We start from the raw sequence: 24,238 nt of genomic DNA, 5'->3' as shown, positions 1-24,238 counted from the left end.
ATCCGATGGTCTCGGCGCCGGCTCTGATCCATCCATCGGATCAGAGTGAGGTTCGGCTCTCGGATCCTAGAGAGAGTGGCTCTCCCTCGGCCTTCGATGTGTTGGAGAGGGCTCTGTTGAGTGCATCCAGGCCCCCGCTCCCTGCTACAGCTCCATCCCGCACTCCCTCTCGTTTGGGCAGGGCTTCCGTCGCCCGGCCACAGGGACAGCCTGCTTTGACGTCTCAGGTCATTCCCCTGGAACAAGACGTTGCTGGTGAGTCGTCCTCGGACAGTCCCCCCGAGGATGTTCCTCACAAGCGGAGGTGTAAGAAGAGGCATGTGGACTCCCCCGTGGCCTTGACAGAAGACACGGATTTGGATGAGGGGGAAGGCTCCCCAAGTTCACCCCCCGAGGATGTCTCCTTTGGAGACATCATGGAAATGTTTAGGATAAGTGGGGGGTGGTCTGCCCCAAGGCTTCCTCGGACGAATCCATGTTCCTGGAGGCATTCGAAGCAGGCCCATCTACCTCTTGGGTGTCCCCTCCGGCCAACCCCTTAGTGGACTTTATCACCACTAGGACATGGAAGGAGCCGGATACTGTGGAGCCATTCCCCTAACGTCCCGACAGGATCCTGAGCCCTCCAGCAGAGAAATCCCATTAGAGCAAGGGGACCCCCCGTAGATGCTGTGTTGGTGGTGGCAGCCACAAAGAGGGAGCTAGCCCAAGAGAGTCCCTCGGTCCATCCCCCGAGCAAGGAGTCTCGCTCGATGGACCATCTCGGGAAGCGGGTCTTTAGTTCAGTGACCTTCTCTGTAAGGTCCCTGAACTACATGGCACATATCATTCGACTGCAGCGAGATCTTATCAAAGAGTACGCTGCATCGCCCCCGGAGTCCATGTCGGGGGAGGACAAACAGTTGTACTCCACCCGCATGGCCACTCTTAGGTCTATATCAAACACCTCTATGCGGCTTTTATCCCATGCTACAGAGGGGGCCGCTAGAGCCAGTGGAGCAGGCCTAGTTATGAGGCGCCAGGCCTGGCTCTGACATTGTGATTTCGCGGAACCCTTCAAGGCGTCCTTTGCGAATGCCCCCTTCGATGGTTCTGCCCTACTTAGCAAGACAGTTCGCGAGTCCTTGGTCCAGAGCGAAAAGGACAGGAAGACGTGTGCCATCGGAGTCCGCTTCTCTGCTCCCCAGAGGTCCTTCTCCAAGAACCAAAAGGGACAAAAGAAGATGTGGTTCCGAAAGTCGCAACAATCCCAGTCCGCTCCGGACTCTCAGTCCTTCCACGGCAGAGGAGGACAGGGTGGACGCCGCCCTAGAGGCAGAGGGGGCCCGAAGAACTTTGGGTCCAGGGAAACCTTCTCTGATCGGCCCACGCAGCAACCCTGAAGGGTTGCCCAACTGCTCCACTCTGGAGGCAGTCGGGGGGCATTTCTCGAAGCACCTGGCAGCTTGGGAGTCCATTACAACAGACTGCTGGGTGCTTCGTATCATATCCAGAGGATACAGAATTCCCTTTTCCTACATTCCCGACACCCCCGCACGCCTCCCCGATGTTTCACCCAATCAGGGGGAGGCAGCAGCTGCAGAAATTCGGCTGCTTTTAGAAAAAGGAGCCATCCAGCACGTTTCCCCAGGCCAGTCCGGATCGGGTTACTACTCCAGGTTCTTTTTGGTGCCAAAAAATACGGGGGACCTAAGGCCCATTCTCGATCTTTCCCTACTAAATCTGTCAGTAACCAAAGAAAAGTTCCGGATGGTCACTCTTCAATTTATTCTCCTCCTCCATTGGGAGAGCGACTGGATGTGCTCCATAGACCTCAAGGACGCGTACTACCACATACTAATGGACGAACCAATTCAGGGTCCTCCCCTTTGGTCTCACCTCAGCCCCCAGTTTGTTCACCAAGGTATTAGCAGTGATTGCAGCCCACCTGAGACTCCAGGGAATGCAGGTCTTCCTGTAACTGGACGACTGGCTTCTCACCGCCCCGACAAGGCATCTACTATGCTTAGCCAGGGACTACTTTCTCAACCTTGCTCCACAACTAGGGATCACCATAAACTCGAACAAGTCCTTTCTCACCCCGACTCGGTGATAGACTTTATCGGGGCCAGACTGGACACCAACAGGCAACTAGCCGCCTTAACTTCCGACCGGTTACACACCTTGAGGGCACATGTGCGGGCCATCTTTCAATCTTCAAAACCTCCGGCGGGATTGGTTCTGAGGGCCCTGGGGTCCTTGGCAGCAGCTATAAACCTCCTTTCCATGGTGCGTCTGAACATGAGGATTTTACAGTCGACTCTCCAAGTCCAATGGTCCCTTCTTCACTACCTCTTGAGTCACCCCATTTCTCTCAACAGGGCCTGCAAGAGGGCTCTCGTTTGGTGGCTTCAATCGCTGGACCTCCAGGTGGGACACCCCTTTGCCACGGCCCCCCCTCTCGCCACGGTGACCACGGACGCCTCTCGTCTGGGGTGGGGGGGCATTATTCGAGCAGGACGGTCCAAGGCACGTGGAAAGATTCGGAGACTTTATTGCACATAAATGTTCTAGAGATGAGGGCAGTGCTGTTGTCATTGCAAGCACTTCAGAGCCTTCTCCCTGCAGGAACAATTGCAGTCCAAACAGGCAGTATGTCTGTGGTATGGTATATCAACAAACAAGGGGGAACCAAGTCTTACCCACTCTGTCGAGAAGCCATGAGAGTGTGGGAATGGGCGATCTCCACCAACCGCTTTCTCATTGCAATGCACATTCCGGGACGGACCAACATCCTGGCGGACAGACTGAGTCGCACCATCCTTTCACCTTACGAGTGGTCCCTCAATCCTTGAGTAGCGAGTCAAATTTTTGCCGTTTGTGGGCAGCCTTGTTGCGATCTTTTCGCATCTCCCTCAAACACGAAATGCAATAATTACTTCGCTCTCATCCCCCGTGCCGGGGGAGCCCCAAGGGACGCCTTGGTGCATACTTGGCCACCCGGTCTTCTCTATGCCTACCCTCCTCTTCCCCTCATGCTAAAACTTCTTCAGAAAGCCAGTCGGTTGGGGAGCAGGATGATCCTCATTGCCCCATTCTGGCCTCGCCAAGCTTGGTTCCCTTACCTCTGGTCTCATTGAGTGAATCCGCCCTGGATTCTAGATCCCCTTCTGGATCTAATCTCCCATCCCCAGGGACTCCCACTTCCCGACCTGGCCAGCCTCAAGCTTACGGCTTGGCTGCTCCAGTTCCACTTGTAGCTAGGACTCCCGGTATCTCTTCTCCAGTTAAAACCATCCTAGTAGCAGCACACAAGCCCTCTACTAGGCAGGTCTATGGTAGTAAATGGAAGCGTTTCTCTATCTGGGCAGATCGCCATAATTTGGACCCTTTTACAGCCCCCTAGTCTGCGGTGCTGGGCTTTCTTTCAGGTTTTTTAATGACGGAGCAGCTATCTCTCATTACCACATAGGTACTGAAATGGGCCCTTTGATCTCTACAAAATTGTGCAAAACTTTCCTAAAGGGCACCTTTCTTCTTAGACCTCCAATAAAGGAAGCGGTACCCCCATGGGATTTGACTTTGGTATTACAAGCCCTGACAGCCCCTCCCTTCGAACCGGCGTCTTCAGTAGACCTCAAATATTTGTCGTGGAAAACAGCCTTTCTTGTGGCTATTACCTCAGCCAGGAGAGTATCCGAATTGCAAGATCTTTCTGTGAAACCCCCATACTTAGCCTTTCACAAGGATAGGGTTTACCTCAGGACCAATCCCTCTTTTCTTCCCAAGGTAGTTTCTGAATCTAATATCAACCAATCTATCAACTTGCCGGTATTCTTTCCTAACTACAAGAACAAAGGGGAGTACAAATTACATTCTTTGGACGTACACAGATGACTTAGATTTTATATTCATAGGACATCCGGTCATAGACAATCCAACCAGTTGTTAGTCTCCTTTGTCAAATTTAATTTAGGTAAACCGGTCTCGAAAGTTTCCTTATCGAGATGGATCTTGCAGTGTATCATTACAGTGTATCAAAATTCCGGCAGGCCCGCACCTCAAGGAGTTCGTGCCCATTCAACTAGGGCTATGGCTGCCACCTTTAAATCCAGGGTTTCCTTGGATGATATATGTTCAGCAGCCACTTGGGCCTCATCTCATACCTTCATCAATCATTATAAATTGGACATTACCTCCAGAGGGAGAACTTCTTTTGGCTCCGCAGTGCTCCGGAACATCCTTCCATGAAGGCCGCCCAAGGTTTTGGTAGCTGGGGACTCTGTCCCACAGGTTGCAGACCAAATGAAGTTGTTTACTTCAGATTAAGAAGTTGTTCCCCCCCCTCCGTCCCCCTGACCTTCAGATGTGTTTTCATGTCATATAGTGATGTACCATTCTGATAATGTAGTTAGTTTTACGGTATAGTGCTTGCGGGCAAACTTGATCTGAGGTCAGTCTGGGTTGGCAGGGGATTATGGGTAAGGGGAGGAGCTAGGAGCTCGGATCTAAGCTTTGTAAAGTTGCCGGCTCAGATCCGAGGTCGGATCCGAATCCCACAGGTTGCAGACAAATGAAGTTTACCTACTCAGATGGAACGTTATGGTGAGTACATAACTTCTTATTTCTGCTCTTCAGCAACTAGTAACAGTCTCCATTATGCTCATTTTGTTTTACTAATGGCACTGGTCTGGTTGCCCTATAGAAATGCATATGATGGGGAAGGTTGAATGCATGCTACTTTTATACATCAGTGTGTTCCACTGTTGTGAGGTCTTAGCGGTGCTACTAACACTAAGCTAAAATAAGAGGTTTACACTCAAATCCTGATGTCATCTGTTGCTGCTACTTTATTTGCTGCAACAGCCTTAAATTCAAACATCTGTTGTAGCCATAATTTTTTCAGTAACTATTTCATGGCAAGTGTAGCTGTAACTGTATTTAACAATTTGTATATTGTCACTAGCAGATGTTTTATAGTAAAATTTGCCGTTCTGCGATTTTATTTTTCACTTGTGTTTAGAAGGCCGATGTTCAGCAAACAGCACCGCCTTACTGGCATTTGGGTAGTGCCATCTACACTCCTCTGATAGTCTACCAAAGCACAAGAGTTCATCCCACTGCCTGGATGTGGGTGTGATGGATCAAACACCTATCAATACAGGACTGCCTTACATACCCACTAACAGGACCCTTTCAGTTTTGTTTTACCACAGTAAGACAGGTCTCTTAGAAGACTGTTCCTTACGCTAGATCAATGATGGTGAACCTTTTGGGCTCAGTGTGTTAAAATTTTGGAAAATGCCTATCTTGACTCTGCTGGCATCACCCGAAAAAAGAGGAACAATTCTTTACATATTCATTTATTTAAAAAAAATACAGTCAAATGATGTGTGCTGCTATTTATTAAAAAGTAAATGAAAAATCAGTGACTTACAATAGAGAAAATATGTGCACCGATAATTGGGATTAAAGTAGTACACCAAAAAAATACCCTACTTTTAACAGTAATTTTGAAGTGAACTTAAAAAAATGGAACACATTATATTTAATTTGATTAACATCAATTAATGACACTCTTGTTGCTGAGTTTTAAGTTCAGGGTCACATATTTCTTGTATTTTTGTTCATTCAGTTTCTTTGGTAATTTGGATGTTGGTAAATGCTGGTGTGTCACTCAAAACATCGTGGTGTGTCACCTTTGTCACGCGTGTCATAGGTTCACCATCACTGCACTAGATCTCTTAAGCTGTTGAGCTTCACATAAAAAAAAAAAAAAAAAACCCTTTTGTTTTTTTTTTCTCTCTACTTTTTCTGTCTGTGTTTGAATATTGTAGTGTGCTGCTTTCACTGTTTGTTTTTTTTTCTGATTGGGAATATGTATGATCGATCTTTACTTTGCCTGCACCACATAAGGCCGATTCCATTTTAAAAGCTTCATTTATTTGGAAGTGTTGACAGGAAGACTTGCTGATTTTATAGTTTTTTTGTTATTATTTGAGGTGATTGAGCAGGATTACAACATTTTAAATGATTTTTTTCATTTAAATTTTGATTTTGGCGCTGAACATTTTTGAGAGATTTTTTTTGCATATGTTAATGCTTTTTTCCTATTTTAAAAAAGTGATTTATTCTGTTTCTCATCATTTCTTGTTGAAATTAGCCTTTTTTATAGTAATTGGGGGACTTTGGTCCATGTATTTGTGCTTTGTACTGTATTATTGAAATTACTGTCATTTTATTCAATGCAGTGTTCAGAATAGTATCCCCACAGTAATGTACTTCATATTGCTATTTAGAGAGAATAGTGAGATTGTTTTTGCTACTCCTTATGCACCTGAAAGCATGCCTCAGTCTGCAGCTTGTGACTCCCACAGTAGCTGTGGGTAGGGTATCAAACCACTCCACTTCTTTTGCCTCCAGGTCCCCTGGTGTGGTTAAAGCACCAAAACTGCGTGTGACAAGAGGGTCATACACATCTTCTGATGCTGTACATTGCCTGGTTAGGTACTGGAGGCACAAACTCTTTACGTGCATGGGAAGTCAGAATTACAGAATCTGTTGTCAGTGTTGATATGTCTCCCTGGAGATTCCCTACTTGTGTAATGTATGCAAAAGAAAGACAGAAGACTCAGCACTTTGCAAGACTGCAGTTTCCCATTGTGTTTTCACCTGAGCTGGTGGCTGTGTCTAGATCCATTATTCAGGCCATATATTATGGGGTGAAGACCTGGGTTATGAGTAATGCCAGTGCTCCCACCTCCATTCAGCCATTCAAGTTTCCTGATTGTCAGGTGGATCCACCCTCTGAGGTTTCAGAAGTGTTTGTTTTCTCTGAGAACAAACAGGTTCAGAAACCCAAACAGATGTTTTCTTTTTTCTTAAAATGCAGGCTAGAGTTAGGGATGTAGTTAACTGGGAATAATTGTCTGGCCCCAAAATCAGCAGGGTATATGATGTTTTGGAGGATGAGGCCCCAGACTTGGTGACTTTCCCTCCATTGATCCCAACATTGTAGGATATTTTTATGAAAGCTCACAATTCTCCTCTGCTGAATGAGGTCTGCTTAAAGTTTTTAAAAAATTCAGTGTATGCTTGGCCTCTAAGCCCCCTTTTCCCCAGCAGCCTTCTCCAATAAAAAGACCATGTCCCTCAAGATAAACTAGGCAAGGGGATAGAGTCTTGGGGAAAGAAGCTATCGCAGTCTAGCAAGGTGGCTTTTAAAGGGTTGAACTCACAAGTGTTTTATGTGGAAGTTTGTTGAGGTGTGCATGTAATTTAAATGAGTTCACTGCATTGCTATCTCCTGAGCAGAATGACATGTGAAAGAGATTTTCTAATTTTTTTCAAGTGTCTAACCTTGCTTTAAAAAAGTGCCTTGTAGGGGGCTGATATTGTTGTAGTATGGAAGTATGCTTGGTTGCACAGGTTTCCTTCCAATAAGCAGGATACTTTTCAGTGACCCAACAAACAGAAGTCCCAGCTGGCCAAAAAGCAAAGCACCAAAAGGAAATGGCAGGGCATGAACTCTACCATACCTAATGAGGGGTTCTAACCTAAGACTGTGCCAGTCATTACCAAGTTCCCCTCAAAGTACCCCATCTCAAAAATTATGTCACCTCAGCAAGAGAATACCTCCAAATTCTAGGACTGATGGCGTCCAGGATTCTCATGATAGCAAAGGCCCATCTTCACATAAGGAAAATTCAGTACTATGTATGAAATTGTTGGAGCCAGCACTTAGTCCCTGGAATACCAGTTGCCGGTGGTGGGCTTCAACAAATGAGCAGTGCAGTGGTCAAGAGCACACTTGTATCAATGTAGAACTCCTTTTTCCCCATATGTTCTGACACAGTCTGTCCAGACAGATTCATCTGAATTTGCTTGGAGAGCTGCATTAATGGGATTGTGAGTGCAGGCCACTTGGGAGCCCAAGGATGCATGGAAGTACATTGGTATCAAGGAAATGGAAGTGATTCACACATTGATAATCCTTCACTACCTATGGACTCTGGTCTTCTTGTGGTTATACGCACCAACACAGTGATGTGGTACCTCAACAAACCTATGGGGTACCAGGTCATACCCTGTGGCAGTGATGGCCTGGGAGCTGGCTTTACGGTATTCTTTGATGCCATAGACATCATACATCTCATCAGAGTAAAATGTTGTAGCAGACAGACTAAGCAGACCCGCAAGAATGGCAGCACAAGTCGGTGATCTTCCAGGATCTCGTACAGATGTTGGGAATGCCGCAAATAGATCTATTCACCTCTTTTCAAAAAAGACAGCTGGAGAAATTGTGTTCCAGACATCCTCGCAATCATGCTTGTAGGACGGACACATTCTTATTCCCTTGGATGGAAATGTTCTTTTATGTCTTTTCACCCTTTTCAGTAATTCACAAGGTACTTTTGAGGATTCAGAAAGTAATGACAGACATCACTGTGGTGACTCCCTGTCAGCCCAGGCAATCTTGGTTCTCCCTTTCAATGGTATTGGCTGAAGGCAATTCCCGCATACTGCCTCACACTCTGGATTTGCTCAAACAGTCTCATGGGTGACTTGTGCATTCCAGTTTGGAGCAACTGCAACCAACAGCCTGGTTGATTCAGTCCTGACTCCATTTATGAACTTGTTTCATGAGGATGTGCAGTAAGTGTGAGGCCAGAAAACCTGCTATTACAAAACTTCGTTTACAAATGGTTGAAGTTTAAGTGCTGCCTAAACAGGAACAAAGGGCCCCATGAGGTTAACATCCCTCTGGTCGTGTATGAGCTACTTCAAGATGTCTTATCATATGCATCCAATAAGATGCATTTAGTGACCATTTCTGCTCATCTGCCAGTAGACCCCCCCCCCCTTCTGCTTCTCGTTTCATAAAACAGTTCATGAAAGGGAGTACTGCATATGAGACCTCCTCACAAGCAAATCCCTCCTTTGTGGGATCTCAGCTATGTTCTGGAAGAGTTGAACTTACCACCTTTCAAACCTGCTGCTCAGGCTGATCTGAAGCTGTTAACATGGAAATCTGTTTTGCCTGTTGCTTTGACATCTGCAAGAGAGTCTCTGAGCTGCAAGCTCCCATAGTGGGTCAATCATGCCTTATTTTCTACGTGAATAGAGTTTCATTACTCACTAACCCCTCTTTCATTCATTTTACTTATTTATTTACATTTGTTGACTGGGAGTGTCCAACTGGACGTAGGTCCATTTTCAGCAGAGGCCCGGGGAGAAAAGCTCCACAGTTAAAATATACAGACAGTTGGATTTACATAGCAATTAAGAATTTGATTAACATAGCAATTAACAATTACAAACATAGTTACAGATGAAGAACATAGTACATCGGTAGACAACTAGAATCTTTACCTGTGAAGTACATAACAGACTTTAACGATTGTTACAATAAGAAGTTCCTGCTGTATAATAAGTAGTAGGGTTATGAGCATCTGAGCTTGCTATAATCAAGGTAGTTAGTGGGATGGAAAGAAAGGTAGTGGGTGGATGGGGTGGGTGATATTACAGTGGGAGTTTCAAGGGCATAGCCAGCATGTTTTTAGGTGCGCTTTTAGTAAAGTTTTGAAGTGGGTCCATGATGGTATGGAGGTAATTGTGGGTAGGAGGGAGTTCTATAATTTGGCTAAGGCGCAAGAGAATAGTGCTTCTCCAGCAGAGTTATTGGCTTTAGTGATCTGCAAGTGAGTTTTGTTGCTGGATATTGGTGGTCTGGTGGTGCGATAGGGATGGGACATTTAGTGGATGCTTTACTAGTGTGTGGATGAGTGTGAGTCGATACCATTGAAGGAGGTGAGGGAGTTCAAGCCAGCCCAGTTCAGCAAGTGAGAGACAGTGGTGACTATGGTAGGATGCCCCTGTGGCGAATTTGGCAATTTTTGTTGTAGCAGGTCTCTAGCTTGTTTAGATCTCATTGCTTTAGGTTTGTATATGTTGGAGAGGCATAAAGTAGGGTGGAGATAAGGTGGGAATTTGCTACTGAAATCTTTGCTGCTTTGGTGAGAAGTTGCTTATTTCTGTATAACGCTCCTAGTTTTTTGTGGACTTTTTTTATGGTCATGGATATATGAATGTCAAATTTTAGTTTCTATTTCCACTCCTAGCAATTTGGTGTATTCTGTTGGGTGTATAGTGGTGTTGTCTTTTGCTGTGATGTTAAAGTGAGAGTTGTTTTGAGTATGTTTGGTGGGTTGGAAGACAAGTAGTTTAGTTTTGTTTGGGTTGAGTTTTAATTGGGCATTGGATAACCAAGTTTCAACAGAGGAAAAGGCTTCCTGTGTGATTTTTTGCAGTTTGAGTAGGGACTGGGCTGAGCAGATGATGGTTGAGTCATCTGCGTATTGTATGAGTGTGCCATGTTTTGTGGCAGAGGCTAGATTATTGGTGAAAATAGAGAAGAGTAGGGGTCCAAGGATGGATCCTTGGGGAACCCCTATAGAGACAGGTAATTGGGGAGATATGTCATTCTGCCATACAATGGATTGTTGGCAGTCAGACAGGTAACTCTGAAACCATTTGGGGACTGATTGAGAGAAGGATAGGTTATTGAGGACAGAGATGAGTTGTTTGTGTGGGACCATGTCACATGCTTTAGATAGGTGTAGGAAAGTAGCAGAGGAGAGATAGCCATTGTTTTTATGCTGAAAGATAGTGTTATAAAAGGAGAGTAAGGCAGTGGTGGTGCTATGGTTTGGTCGGAAACTATGCTGAGTATTGGAAAGGAGCCAAAAGTAGTCTGTGAATTCACTCTATCACTCTCCCTGTGTTCCTTCCAGCACCTAAGAATAAGGAAGAAAGGAACCTTCATACCTTGGATATGCACTGGCAACTTAGGTACTATCATGACAGAATGAAACAGTTCAGGAAGATGGAAAGACTTTTACACAGGGGCAAAGAAGGATTAACCTGTCTCTAAGCAAACTTCTGCATGTTGGTTGTACTTTGGTATTGTTACACCCATTATGGGAAGGTGAATACAGGCGAGGCAAAGGTGCATTCTAGCAGGGCCTTTTCCTCTTTAGTAGCATATTGGAAAGGAGTGGACTCTAGGAGTACTGTAGAGGCAACAACGTGGTCCTCTGTCCATATCTTTATGAAGCACTGCAATCTGGATGCCTTTTCTAAATCCAGAGCAGGCTTCACTAGGACCTGTCTGAGGAGCTCTTGAAACCTTATCCTTCCTTTTCCAAGGCTGGGTAAGCTTTGGGAATCTACAAAAATGCTAGAAAGGTAGTATGTGTGTTGAACATATTACAGTTACGCAAGTCCTACTTAGCTGTAACAGGAGATGTTCCTAGAACTGACTGCCTTACTAGCATTACCCACTCCCCCATCCCTCTTTTTGGGAGTACATGGTTTGGTGTTTAGGTTGCTATTGAGCAGTGCTCCATGGCCTTTGTTTTTTGTGTGTTTGTGTGGTTTTGGCTAGTAGGTGTTCACAGGGCTTTTGGTTTTCTAGGGTCCACAAGGAAGAGAAGAAAAACACAAGTGACCTGTCCTTGGGTGTGTCACAGTCCCAGTACTGACAGGTGATTGATCCATCACACCCACAAATAGGCATTGGGAGGGACTCTGAGCTTAGGTGGGCTTCCAGAGAGTAGGTTAGGAGGGCACTACTACCCGAATACCAGTAAGGCAGTGTTTTCTTTAAACCTGTACTGTTACAAGTAAGTAGGACTTGCACAACTGCACTTTTTTCATGTCTTATATTATGTTGTGCTATTACGGGTTTTCATTCCAATACAGAAGCTAATATTTTCTTGTGTTTTAGGTTTAACTGAGCCAGTACTGATACGGCTAGATCTGGACAGTAAGCTCAGTGAGCAGCTGAAGGTAAGCGTGTGTGCCTTCTCGGTATTTGTACAACTGATTTTAATTCCTTGGCATCAGTGCAGTTTCATGTTTTTGGAGGTTAAATGTTTCTGTACTAGCATTGCAAAAGGACAGTGACAGCGTCCCATTAATAATAATTGAAATGTGTTGCTCTAAGAAGAGGGTGCATATTAACAGCGTACAAGAGTAATACAGAATCCGGTTTGTTGATACCATAAGGGTCAGTTTGTCTTGTCTATAAAATAGTCAATAATTATTATTATTATTGTATAAGCCTGGAGACCAATGGGATATATGCAAATGACCCCTTTAGGACATAGTGTTTCAGTTACATGGCTTCTGCATGTCCATGACTTTTTACTTTTGAAGTTTTTATGGGTATAATCAGGCCAATAAAGCCAACCTCCCCCAGCTGTAAATATGCATGTTTCAGCCTTTAGTGACCATATCACTACAGCATAAGCAGATTGTATATCCTATGGGTCTCCACCACAGGAGTTTACTGTATTGCACAGTGAAGGCTGTAGCTTGGCTGGGTTCATCTGTTTGACCTTTTTACCCTTTGGTTTGTATGTCATCACACGCACACATACCCACACCCCTGACCTCATTTACCATTTCACAGACTCTGTCATACAGACATGATGGACCTCTACTGTGTAGATAAGGACACCATCCATGAAACTATGATCATGTGTCAGTTTCATCTGCAACCCAGAGGAAGTTGTAGAGTACCTATCCAGGTGGAGACTAAGCTGTATGTTGTTTTACATACATTAGATACAGGGACCTTTCAGTGACCTACTGGGGACACAGTGAGAGTACCTCCAACATCTGTCTTGAGAGTACTCCATCAGTGTCATGATGTCATACTTCAGTATGTGGGGAAACATTTGTGGTTCTCATGTACCCCAGAGGACAGACACACAATGTATGATTTCTATGATATAGCCCATTTTGCCTGAGGTACTTGGGCAGAGACTATACCCACAATAAAATAAAGCCCATCTAGTGAACAGAGCAAGAGATATGTGAACCACAAAGGATATCACTCCAACTGCTAGGTAGTCCATGTGATACGGTGTTCACATTCCCCGTGTCCAGCTCACACACTGTACTCCCTGAATGTGCCAGCTCATCCCTGCCATCCTTATAAGTTTGCAGATTCTCCAACATCAGGCTGGAGCAGTCCCAGAGTCTTGGTGCCGAATAAAGAATCTTCTGTAAATACACCAAAGCACAATATCCTTAAGTATGACTCTGCACAAGGAATATAAATGCAACTGAGGTTTACTAATATTAACATGGTAATAATTTTTTTCTTTTCATACCTTGTGCAAGATGGCTGTGGCGTGTGAATTCCTTATGCACCCATATACTGAAAATCATATTGCTGTAATAATTTGGATAGTAACATTGGGGTACAGAAGACTTTAACAGGTATTCTTACACAGAAGTAAGTCTACAAATCTGGGACATCTGTAGTAGATTTTTTTCTGTAGTTGGTCCATCGCTGCCAAATGTCCAGCACTGCTGGACTTGCCACTTCCTCTGAGGTAGGCTAGAGACTCCTTTGCCTCATTGAGAGGTGATTCACTGGACCCTACCCGTTGACCTATCTTTGCATTCCAGGGATTGAGCTGTTTGTTCACTAGCTCATGTGATATCAGTGACCCTAACCCTTCACACTGTCTTTTTTAATTGCAGCAGTGGTCACCAGCTCCACTGATGACTGCCACCACGTCTTTCCCAGGTACAGTCCTGGTAGGTTTGGTCAGCTGTATGAAGGCTGAAGACCCTTTGACCATGGAAAAGAAGGGTCTAGAGTAGTACCTCACTGGAGAAATTTGCTTATGGGTGGATTTCTCAGCTGAGTCAGTGCTTCTGCTTCCTTTGTTTTTTTTTTTGTTTGTTTGTTTTTGGGGCATTGCTGTGAGGGTGTGGAAAACGAGCTAGTCATGTTCCTGCATAGCACTTCAAAATCCTTGCACAACCTGTCTCCCCCTTGGCTGTGTAGCAGGCTGTTTATGTGCCTGACAGTTAAATATCTGCACTCATGCTGTTTAAGTAATGTTAGACACCGAAGTTTACTGAGCAAATGTCCACCCAAAACAGTATTGTTTTTCATATGCCAAAAATAGTTTTGTGGATATCGTATAATGTGTACTACAGTAACATTTATTTACTGAAAGTGGTATCAAATGCCCAGCAAGAGCATTTTGAACTGTCCTCTGCATATCTGCTGAAGGGTGTGGCTCCCATGATGCATAACAATCCTTCAGCCAAAACAGGTGCTTTGCCCTTACAATTCCCCTGTCCGTTCACCTTCCCATTACACTTGCAAGTACTAACAAAACCAATCTCTTACTTTGTCAGCAAGATGTTCATCGTGTTTCAGTGTTGCAGTCATTACTCTTGGGTTATCCTGCTGGCAGGCTACCCGCAGTCAGCCTGAATTCCAAAGTCCTGGTCCGGCGTCGGTTGCTGTCGCCTCTTCCCTGATGTTAGTGCTCCAGGGGTATAAAAGATGCAGCCGACGCTGTTTTCTTCAGTGCTTCTTGCCGCGCGGTGCCCGAAGCAAAAGCAGTTTGCTAGTGCCGGTCGGCTGACTCCTGAGATTTTCACAATCGAATTTCAGATCCGAAGTCTTCATTAAAGCTAAGTACCCCGTTGGGGAAACTTTTTTCTTGCTCCAGACCGATGTCAGAAAAAGTTAACAATTGTATTTCTTGTGGGAAGCAAATACCTCATAAGGATTTTCATTCTTACTGTATTCCTTGCCTAGACCCTGATCACGATGTTGCTAGCTGTTGGTTTTGTGCTAGATTTAACCAATGCACTATTAAGCGTCGGTACGATTTTGCCTTTCATTACTTTGGCTGAAGGTTTAATTATATAATGCCGTAAGAACAGCCAACGACCGGAGTTATAAAAAGTGCAAGGAAAAGAAAAAGGACAGGCATCCGAGGTCCAAAACCAACGACGAGGCCCTTGCTAGGCCAGTCACCGGTTCTCAGTGAGGCGCTTTCGCAGCCCCTCACACCCGCTACCTCAGAGCCACAGGCCGCTTCCGACTCCCACGTGGAGCCAACTAGGCCTCGGGATACTCAAAGTATTGGACCCTCGGAAACTTTTCCCTCAGATGGGTCCGGAGCCGCTGAGCAGGCATTGGCTTCTGAGGGTATTTTCAGACCTACACAATTATATGTCAAGCCACCCTCGGCTTCAAAGACAGACTAAAACAGCTCTAAAGACAAAGAAACAAATACAGCATTCTCCTGGACAGACTTCCATGCCTAAGAAACAGATGCTTAAAATGGCCGAAGACCTAATTACTTTGATCAGGGGGTTCCCATCCCCCTCCTGATAAGAGGCCTAGGCAAGAGACAGAATATGACTCTTCTGATCAGGTTTCAATTTCCTTTGATTCCTCTTCTGAACAGGGATACTCTATTCCTCCTTATGAGGATTCTGATGCTGAAGAGTCTATTCCTTCAGCCTCTCCTCCTGAGGATTATTCTTTAGGGGAAACCCTGCATACCATGAGGGAGCATTTTCACTTGGAGAGCCAAGATTACTCAGAATCTAAGAAAAGGCTCAGAGACTTTCTGTTACTTACCTCAGCATAGACCTCTTGCTATTCCACCTGTACTAGACATTGTAGATGATGTATTTTCAGAGTCCAGCCTGTCTCCTGACTCTTTAAACCCTGCACCTGCTAAGCCAGACAGATATTACAGGGTTCCAGACTCTCATAAATTTCTATATAAAAACCCTGCTGCTGACCCAGAAACTATATCTCAGGGTCCCAAAGGGGGTCAAGGCTTCCACTGCAAAAAACCCTGTCCCCTCTAATAGGGTTCTAGGGCACTGGACAGATGGGGGAAAAAGTTTACACTTCTGCTACCTTGGCTGTAAGGGCTTTAAATTGTCAGTTTCATATGCTTAAATATCAGCAATTCTTAATGTCACCGCTTAAACAGAAAATGTTGACAAATTCTGAATGTTCAGATAACAAGAAAATGCAGGATTTATTGCATGCAGCTGAACAAGTGGGAAAGCATACTTTGCAATGTGGATTTGATTCACTGGAAGCCTCTTGCAGGGCCGCCGTTATGGGTTCTGTCATTAGAAGGCATACTTGGTTAAAGGAACAGAATCTACCTGATCATGTTAAAGCAAAACTATTGGATGCTCCATTACAGCATGATACTTTGTGTGGTGTTAAGGCAGAAGAGGTATTGAAGAAAATGGAATATAAAGCGAAATCCATGCAGGCAGTTAAGGATTTCTTACAGGTACAGCCACCCAGATTTAGCAGGAACTGGCCTACAAAGTATTGGTCCTTTCCATTGTCAGGCAGATACAGACGCCCCAAAGGCAAATCTCAGCCCCAAGGCTCATACAGGCCTAAACAATGGGGCGCTTCTACCTCCAAAAGCGGAGAAGACAAATCACAACCATACAGGAAACAATCCCAGTGACTTTCCTCTGCCAGATCCAAGCACATATCTTTTGGCAGCCCCCTTAGGAGGAAAACTAGCACTTTTTTCACCAAATTGGCACATAATTACCCAGGACAAATGGGTCTTGAACATAGTGTCTCAGGGCTACAGGTTCCACTTTCATACCCTGCCAAGGGCAAAAGGTATGCCAGACCTGCCACACAATCAATGGGCAGAGGCACAAAAGCAAGTTTCATCCCTCATGGACATGAGGGCCATTCAACAAGTGCCACAACAAGAGCAGGTCAAGGATGTTGACTCTGCAGCAGCTACTGCCCATGCTGGGCAAGAAGGCTTGGCTCGTAACTTTGGACCTAAAAGAGGCATACCTGCATGTCCCAATCAGACAATCTTGCAGAAGATACCTCAGATTCATAGCTGGCTCAATGCACTACTAATTCTCTGCACTGCCCTTTGGCTTATCTACTGCGCCCACAAAATGCCTGGCACCAGTAATTGCATTTTGCAGACAGAGGAATTAAAATATATCCTTACTTGGACGACTGCCTTATGCAAGTAGAGAACAAAGACATTCTACTAAAGCATCTGGGGTTTGTAAAAAGATTACTAATTTGTTTAGGGTATACACTAAACGAAAAGAAATCAAAACTATTACCCTCTCAAGAGATAATATTCCTGGGTGCAAGCTTAAATACAACTGCCCAGATGGCTTATCTCACGCCAGGCAAACAAAGGCAACTGACTTCTTACTTCAAAATGTTGGCAACAAAGACCCAGTTATCTGCAAGGAAAATCCTGCAGGCTTTGGGCTTCATGGCATCCTGCATTCTGCTAATTCCATATGCCAGACTGCATATGAGGAAACTACAATGGTATCTAAAAAGTGTTTGGACTCAACATTGCCACAGCCTGGAAACATTAATTACCCTCATTTCCTGCCTGCAACAGGAGGTTCGATGGTGGGCACAGGCCTGTCGCCACAACAAGGGACAGCCATTCACTTTACCCACAGCCAGGCAGACACTAACAACGGATGCATCATATTATGCCTGGGGGGCCCACATGGCAAGAAAATGTATTCAGGGCACATGGCCCGCAAGCCAGATGCATCGTCATATCAATCAAAAAGAGATGCTAGCTGTTCAGAATGCCTTGACAGCTTTCAAGGATCAACTTCATCCAGGACAACTACTGATAAAGACTGACAACACTACAGTCATGTGGTACATAAACAAACAGGGAGGCACATATTCCTACCCCCTCTGCAGACCAGCCATGACTTTGTGGAAACACAGCATTGACTTATCAAATTCACCTGCAAGCACAATTCCTGCCAGGAAAAATAAATACTCTGGCAGACGAACTAAGCAGAAACCTCATGGATCCCCATGAGTGGAAACTGGATCCACAAGTCTTCAGCATGATAACAAGGAAATGGGGATGCCCACATATAGATATATTTGCCTCCCCTCACAACTGCCAATTACAGAGATTCTGCACAAGGATTTATGACAAGCTAGCATGGAAAGTGGATGCCCTATCCTTCAGCTGGAAAAACCTAACAGTATATGCCTTTTCTCCACTGCCTGTCCTCCCCAAGGTACTCCTAAAGGTCAGACAAGAGAAGCCAAAAATGATACTGATTGCCCCAGACTGGCCACGCCAGCACTGGTACCCAATCCAAGAACTTGTCTCAAGGTCCAGCCTGGACATTGCCTCAAACTTTTCACTTACTGACCCAACAAAACAATTAGATCCTGCACAGCCAGCTCAGGACATTAAATCTGGCAGCATGGCAGATAATGTAGCCATTCAGAACACTCCTCTTTCAAAAGCGGTCATGGATGTTATCTTGGAGGCCAGGAGGCCCAGTACCAGAAAATCTTATGCAGAAAAATGGAAGAGATTATGTGCTTGGAACCAGGAACAAGGAATTGACATGTTTGTACCAAGTATTCCTCAGATTTTACAATACTTAACTGAGATGCTGGACAAAGGCCTGTCCTTTTCATCAATTAAAATTCATGCCTCTGCCATTTCAGCCCGTTACAATACGGAACCACCTATTTTTTCTCATCCTTTAATAAGGAAGTACCTCAGAGGGGCCAAAAACATAAGACCTCCAAGGAGAGCACCAATACCTGCATGGGACCTCAGTTATGTCTTGGAAAAGCTCACGCTACCTCCTTTTGAGCCAGCCTCAACTGCTGATATAAAATTCTTATCCTGGAAAACAGCTCTGCTCCTAGCAATAACCTCTGCAAGACGAGTCTTAGAGTTACAGGCACTCATGGCTGTGGAACCTTTTATCATTTTCCATCCAGACAGGGTTTCTCTGAGGACGCACCCTACATTTATGCCTAAGGTGGTGTCCAGTGTGGCCCTTAACCAAACCATTCACTTGCCTACATTTTATCCAAACCCACAGAACAAGGGTGAGAGACTTCTGCATTCTTTGGACATACACAGACAGCTACACTTCTACTTGGACAGAGCTAAAGCTTTCAGAAAGACTGAGCAACTTTTAGTGGCATATGCTGCAGGATCACAAGGAAAGGCTATCTCAAAGCAGACTATTTCTAAATGGATAGGCCATTGCATTTGTTTCTGCTATTCATAGCATGGCAAATCAGTGCCTAAGGGCATTAGGCCACATTCTACCAGAGCAGCAGCCACTTCAGCAGCCTTCCTCAGAGAAGTACCAACCAAAGAAATCCTAGAGGCTGCAACTTGGAGTTCAGTGCACACTTTCACAAAGCACTACCACTTACCTCTCTACTCTAAATCCAGAGCAGGCTTTGCCACTGCAGTTCTGCAGGGCCTCATAGCCTCTCCTAATCCTATTTAGCCCAGCCACCCATCCTCAGCTTTGGGATTCAACCCAAGAGTAATGACTGCAACAGTGAAACACGATGAAAATAGTACACTTGTGTACCTACCATAAATGTAGATGTTAGAGTGTACTCACTGTTGCAGTCCAGGTTACCCTCCCACCATCCCCCCTTCATATGCTGGGTCTTATCTGTACCTCTCTATTCTATACAATCTGTGTGGTGTATTTGCTTGTAGATGAAGGAAATGTTTACTTTAGTGCATGCATGTTTATTGGCATAATCTATTTAGCCTACCCTTCTGGGGGCACCTGACATCTGGGGCAAGAAAAACTGAAGAAAATGGCGTCGGTTGCATCTTTTATACCCCTGGTGCACTGATGTCAGGGAAGAGGCGACAGCAACCAACGCCGGACCAGCACTTTGGAATTCAGGCCGACTGCGGGTAGCCTGCCAGCAGGATAACCCTGGAGTAATGACTGCAACGGTGAATACACTCGAACATCTACATTTATGGTAGGTACACAACTGTACTTTAAGTAACATTTAAAAGCAGCTGTACTTGTACAAGCAGAGCTTTAGGTTTGCTTTACAATTCTTCACTATTTCAGGTATTTTAGATTCCAAACTTGGCTGCTCTGTAGTTTCATCTATGGTGAGATAGGGCTGTTTACTTGTCATGTTTATATCATGCAGATTCACCTGGTTGGGTGTGATGATTTTGCTAATGATGGCTGAACTTGGTATTGTTTTTGAATTGTCCTGCTAACTGCTGTGCTAAAGTCTGCTTGAAGCTGTGCACACATCTGGGTTGTTGTGGTCAGCAGTACATGAATGATCCTGACTATGCTTCCAGAGGGAATCTAAAATTCTACATTTTGAAATACATATAGTCTCTGCAAAGCCCACTTTCTTAACAGCAGAGACAGGGCTACATGACTGCCATGTTAAACACCCTAAAGTGGGAGGAGCAAGAGGAATGGAAAGTTGGAAAGTGAAAAAAATATCTAAAAAAAAAAAGTAAGGAGGATTTTTTTTTTTTTTTTTTTTTTTTTTTTTTTTAGAAAATGATATAACAGTAGAAGAAATAGAGAAGGTGACAAAGGGTAAGAATGAATCATTTCCAGGATTAGATGGTATAAGTTGTGGGTATTATAAGGAAAAGAATAAAGATGAAAATTTTTTTTTAAATATTAAATGTATGGATGAATGAAGGTGTAATGGAATAAGACATGGTGGAGTCATAACATTTACATAGGAAAGGATGAAAGAAAAGATAAACAATGGAGGCCCGTAACACTAGGGAATACTGACTGCAAAATATTTATGAAAATACTACAGGAAAGGATGGAGAAAGTATTGGATGAGGTAGTAAGAATGGGTTTTTGGTATAAAAGGAAGAGCAGGGAAAGAAATGTTAATTATTATCATAGAACTGGTAGAAATGATACTGAAAAAAAATAAAGAAGCCAAACTGATAGGATGTGACATAGTAAAACATCTGATTAAGGGAGCCATGAAAGAGTGTGGCAGATTTTAGAGGTGTGTGGTATAGGAGATAAAATATTAATGTAATGAAGAAATGTTATGAAAATTCATGGATGCAAGTTGTGATAAAGGATACATTGATGGATTGACACATACGGACAAAATAGGGGGCACCACCTCCTCCAGACCACCTGTAACCAGTGATGTTCCACAGGGATTGGTTCTGGACCCCTACTGTTCAGAATCTACTTCTCCCGAAGTACAGGCTAAAACAAAAGGACTGTGGCTGACAAAGTTTGCTGATGACATCAAACTGGGAGCGATCATTTAAACCCCTAGTGATGTCAAAATCCTGCAAGAAGGTCTTATGCAGACAAATGACTGGTGCCAAAGTCATGGTCTTAAACTTCATCCAAAAAAAAAGCATTGTCATCCCCTTCAGCAGACTACCACATCAATAGCAGTACCCTAAGCACACAGTCAGTGGTGGGAGATCTAGGCACACAGGTTGATAGCAAGCTTAACTTCAATCACCATGTCTCCACAGTGGTAAGAAGGGCATTTTATATTGCTCATCTCATAAGTAAGGGCATTGCCTCCAGAAAAAGGTTATAACCCCCTGTACTCTTCCGTCATCAAACCAGTAATAGAGTATAATGCTCCCCTTGGTTCATAGGTAGGTACTAGGCTATCAGCCCAAGGGCCTACGTAAGCCTAGCCAACAGGGTTCCCTGGCTTACACCACACAAGAAAGTTACTTTCTTGTGCCACTGTCGAGCAGAGAGACAGAAGTGATTCCCGGGGTGTATTTCCTATTTCCCATCCACTATTCAAGATTTTTCTTGAAGAGTGCTAATGAAGAACTTTGCATGACATAGATGGGGTAGCTTGTTGCAGAGTATGGGAAGTCTCTGGGACAGGAATCTATCCCTCCAGCATGTCCTGTTTATTGTAGTGACAAGATTTAGGTCCCTAGAGTGTGTAGCTCGGAGGATTGGGATTTAGGTGTAGCATGTCCAACAGCTCTGGGTTTGACATAGCTTTATATGTTAGGCAGTGATCACCTCTGAGTAGGCGATGTGCTACGGAGTAAAGCTGGAGTTTTTTGAGGCGGTCAGTGTAGGGCATTTGTTTGAGGCCAGAAATCCTCTCTGTGAGGTACTTCTGTGGCCTTTCCAGCTGCTGCAGATGTCTTGTGAGGTACATTCCAAAAGAGGCGTTGTACTCTATAATGGGACTAATGAGTGTTGAGTAGAGGGGAACAATGACCTCCTTTTTTCCTGGATGAGAACCCTTTTATGATGAGGTGTGCCATGTAGAAGGACTTCCTGACTACTGCGGCGATGTGACTATCAAAGGAGAGACTACTGTCCACCTGGGTCCCAAGGTCTCTTATCACGCATTCGGTGTTAAGTAGATTGCTGCCTATGTGGTAGTTCATGGGTACAGAGTGTTTACCAAAGGGGATGACACTGCACTTTATGGCATTGAGCTTGAGGTCGTGGCTCTGACAGCATTGAGCTTGAGGTCGTGACTCTGACAACAGGCATCTGTCTCAGCGAGGCCCTTCTGTAGGATGTCCACATCATTTGGGGACTTGACTATGGCTTCTAGTTTGCAGTCATCTGCGAACTTAGTTAGCCAGAGGCCTTCTGTGTTAGCCTGTACTTCAGAGAAGTAGTTACCAAACAGGAGAGGTCCCAGGATGGACCCATGTGGTACTCCACTTGTTACTGCTTTGATGTCAGATTTGGAGTCTGCAACTTTTACAGTGTGGGTTCGGTCAGTGAGCCAGTTGGCAACCCATCTTGTGACGTAGGGATTTATACATAGTTTAGTGAGTTTATCTATAATTCCAGAATGGGGGATGGTGTCGAAAGCCTTGGCGAGATCAACATAGGCTGTGTGAACCAATTTACCCTCATCTACGGCTTTGGTGACTGCCTCAAAGAAGTTGATCAGGTTCAGGAGGCATGATCTGCCTTTCACAAACCTGAACAGGGTGGGATCCAGAGTTTGGAGATTACCAATGTCTTTGTTTATAAGTTCCATGGCCTTGCAGACCAGGCTCGTCAGGCTAATAGGTCGATAGTTCCTGGGATCAGTGGTGGCTCCCCCTTTGTGGAGTGGGATAACTGTTGCTGTGCGCCATTCAGTGGGCACAAAGCCTGATGCGAGGCTATTGTTGAACGTGGTGCTTAAGTGGGGAGCCAGTTCATTCTGAAGTTCGTGTAAAACGCAGCCTGGGATGTTGTCCGGTCCTATGGATGCTGTGTTTTTGGCTTTAGAGAGTGCAGCTTTTACCTCTGTAGTTGTGATTACAGGGACTCTGCATTCTTCCTGTATAGATATGGGCCCTTTCGGGGGTGAGGGGGGGGGGGTAAAGTTAGCACTGAACCTCTGCCAGGATGTTGGCAATATCAGTTGGTTCTGTAATTTTCTTGCCTTTGTGCTGTAACTCAGAGCAGATCTGGGTGATGTCATCGAGATTCTTGACATATCTATAGAATGTTTTGTGGTTGTCCTTGGAATTAGTGGTGATTTTGTTTTCGTAGCTAGCTTTGGAGGATCTTATAAGGGATCTCAGCTTCTTACTGAGGCTGACCAGGGAGCTCCTCCACTCATGGGATTTTACTCTCTCTTGCAACAGTTTCTTCCTTCTGTTGTACATTTTGTTTATGGCAGGGGACCACCAGATTGGCTTCCTTTTTTTGGAGGATAGCATCTTGGTTCTGTTTGGGATAGCATGATCCATGCACTCGTGTAAGTGCTTATGGAGTGCATTTGTGTAGGATTCAGCAGTTGTAACTGTATTGTCCATCTGCATGGGTGTCATGAAGTTCACCACTTCTGTCTTAAGTAGCATGAAGTTGGCTTTGGAGAATATTTTTACTGTGGATTCCTTAATGGGGGGTGCGAGCAGGCTGTGGATATCAAGGGTGATTAGCTTATGGTCGGATTGGACCAACAAGGAGTTGACTTCGTGTGAACACCGGTCAGTCATGTTGGTAATGACTAGGTCTAGGATATTGTTTCCCCTGATGGGGGTGTGGATAAGTTGATCCAAGGCATTGGAGTTTATGAATTCCAGAAAGCGTTGCGCTAAGGAAGTTGGTACACGAGTAGGTTTCTCGGTTAATGGTGGGGTAGTTGAAGTCGCCCATTATTAGGGTGTTTGGTTGAACCCTAATATTTTGCAGTACCTCAAGAAAAGAGGAGTGGGAATACTGGGGCGTGGTGTGGGATCTGTAGCAAGCTACAGTTTGGATTGCAGTTTTTCCCAGAGTTAGTTGCACTTGGATAACCTCAGATGCATTATGCTGAGCAACTAGCCTGGAGGTGTGGATATCCTTATTGAATATGGACACACCTCCGCCTTTGGTGTTTTGGTCCTTTCCAAATACTTGCAGCAATTGTAGAGACCACAGAAGTTCCTTACAAAGAAAATTCAGGGTCTTAAAGATCTGTTTTATGTGGACAGACTGAAATCATTGTCACTTTGCTCTGTGTCATTCATACTGTTCAGAGGCGACCTGTACCTTTCGTATAGAGCAGTCTCTGACCCATCTTTAATGGAAAGGCTGTACATTTGCAAGTTAAATGGCACATGGGTCACTTGCTCAA

General features: G+C 44.7%; 1 protein-coding gene across 1 annotated transcript in view; it reads left to right on the top strand.

Moving 5' to 3' along the window:
- DDX54 (DEAD-box helicase 54) overlaps positions 1–24,238 on the top strand; it is an 841,349-nt gene that overhangs the window by 237,197 nt on the left and 579,914 nt on the right. Inside the window, 1 exon segment of the mRNA XM_044068440.1 lies at positions 11,768–11,829. Coding sequence (XP_043924375.1) covers positions 11,768–11,829 — 62 coding nt within the window.

Source organism: Protopterus annectens, chromosome 4.part0 (genome assembly GCF_019279795.1).
Source record: "Protopterus annectens isolate FY-2018-M chromosome 4.part0, PAN1.0, whole genome shotgun sequence".
NCBI classification, from domain to species: Eukaryota; Metazoa; Chordata; order Ceratodontiformes; family Protopteridae; genus Protopterus; species Protopterus annectens.
The sequence above is the reverse complement of the archived record's forward strand: the minus strand, read 5'-3'. Positions and strand labels throughout refer to the sequence as shown.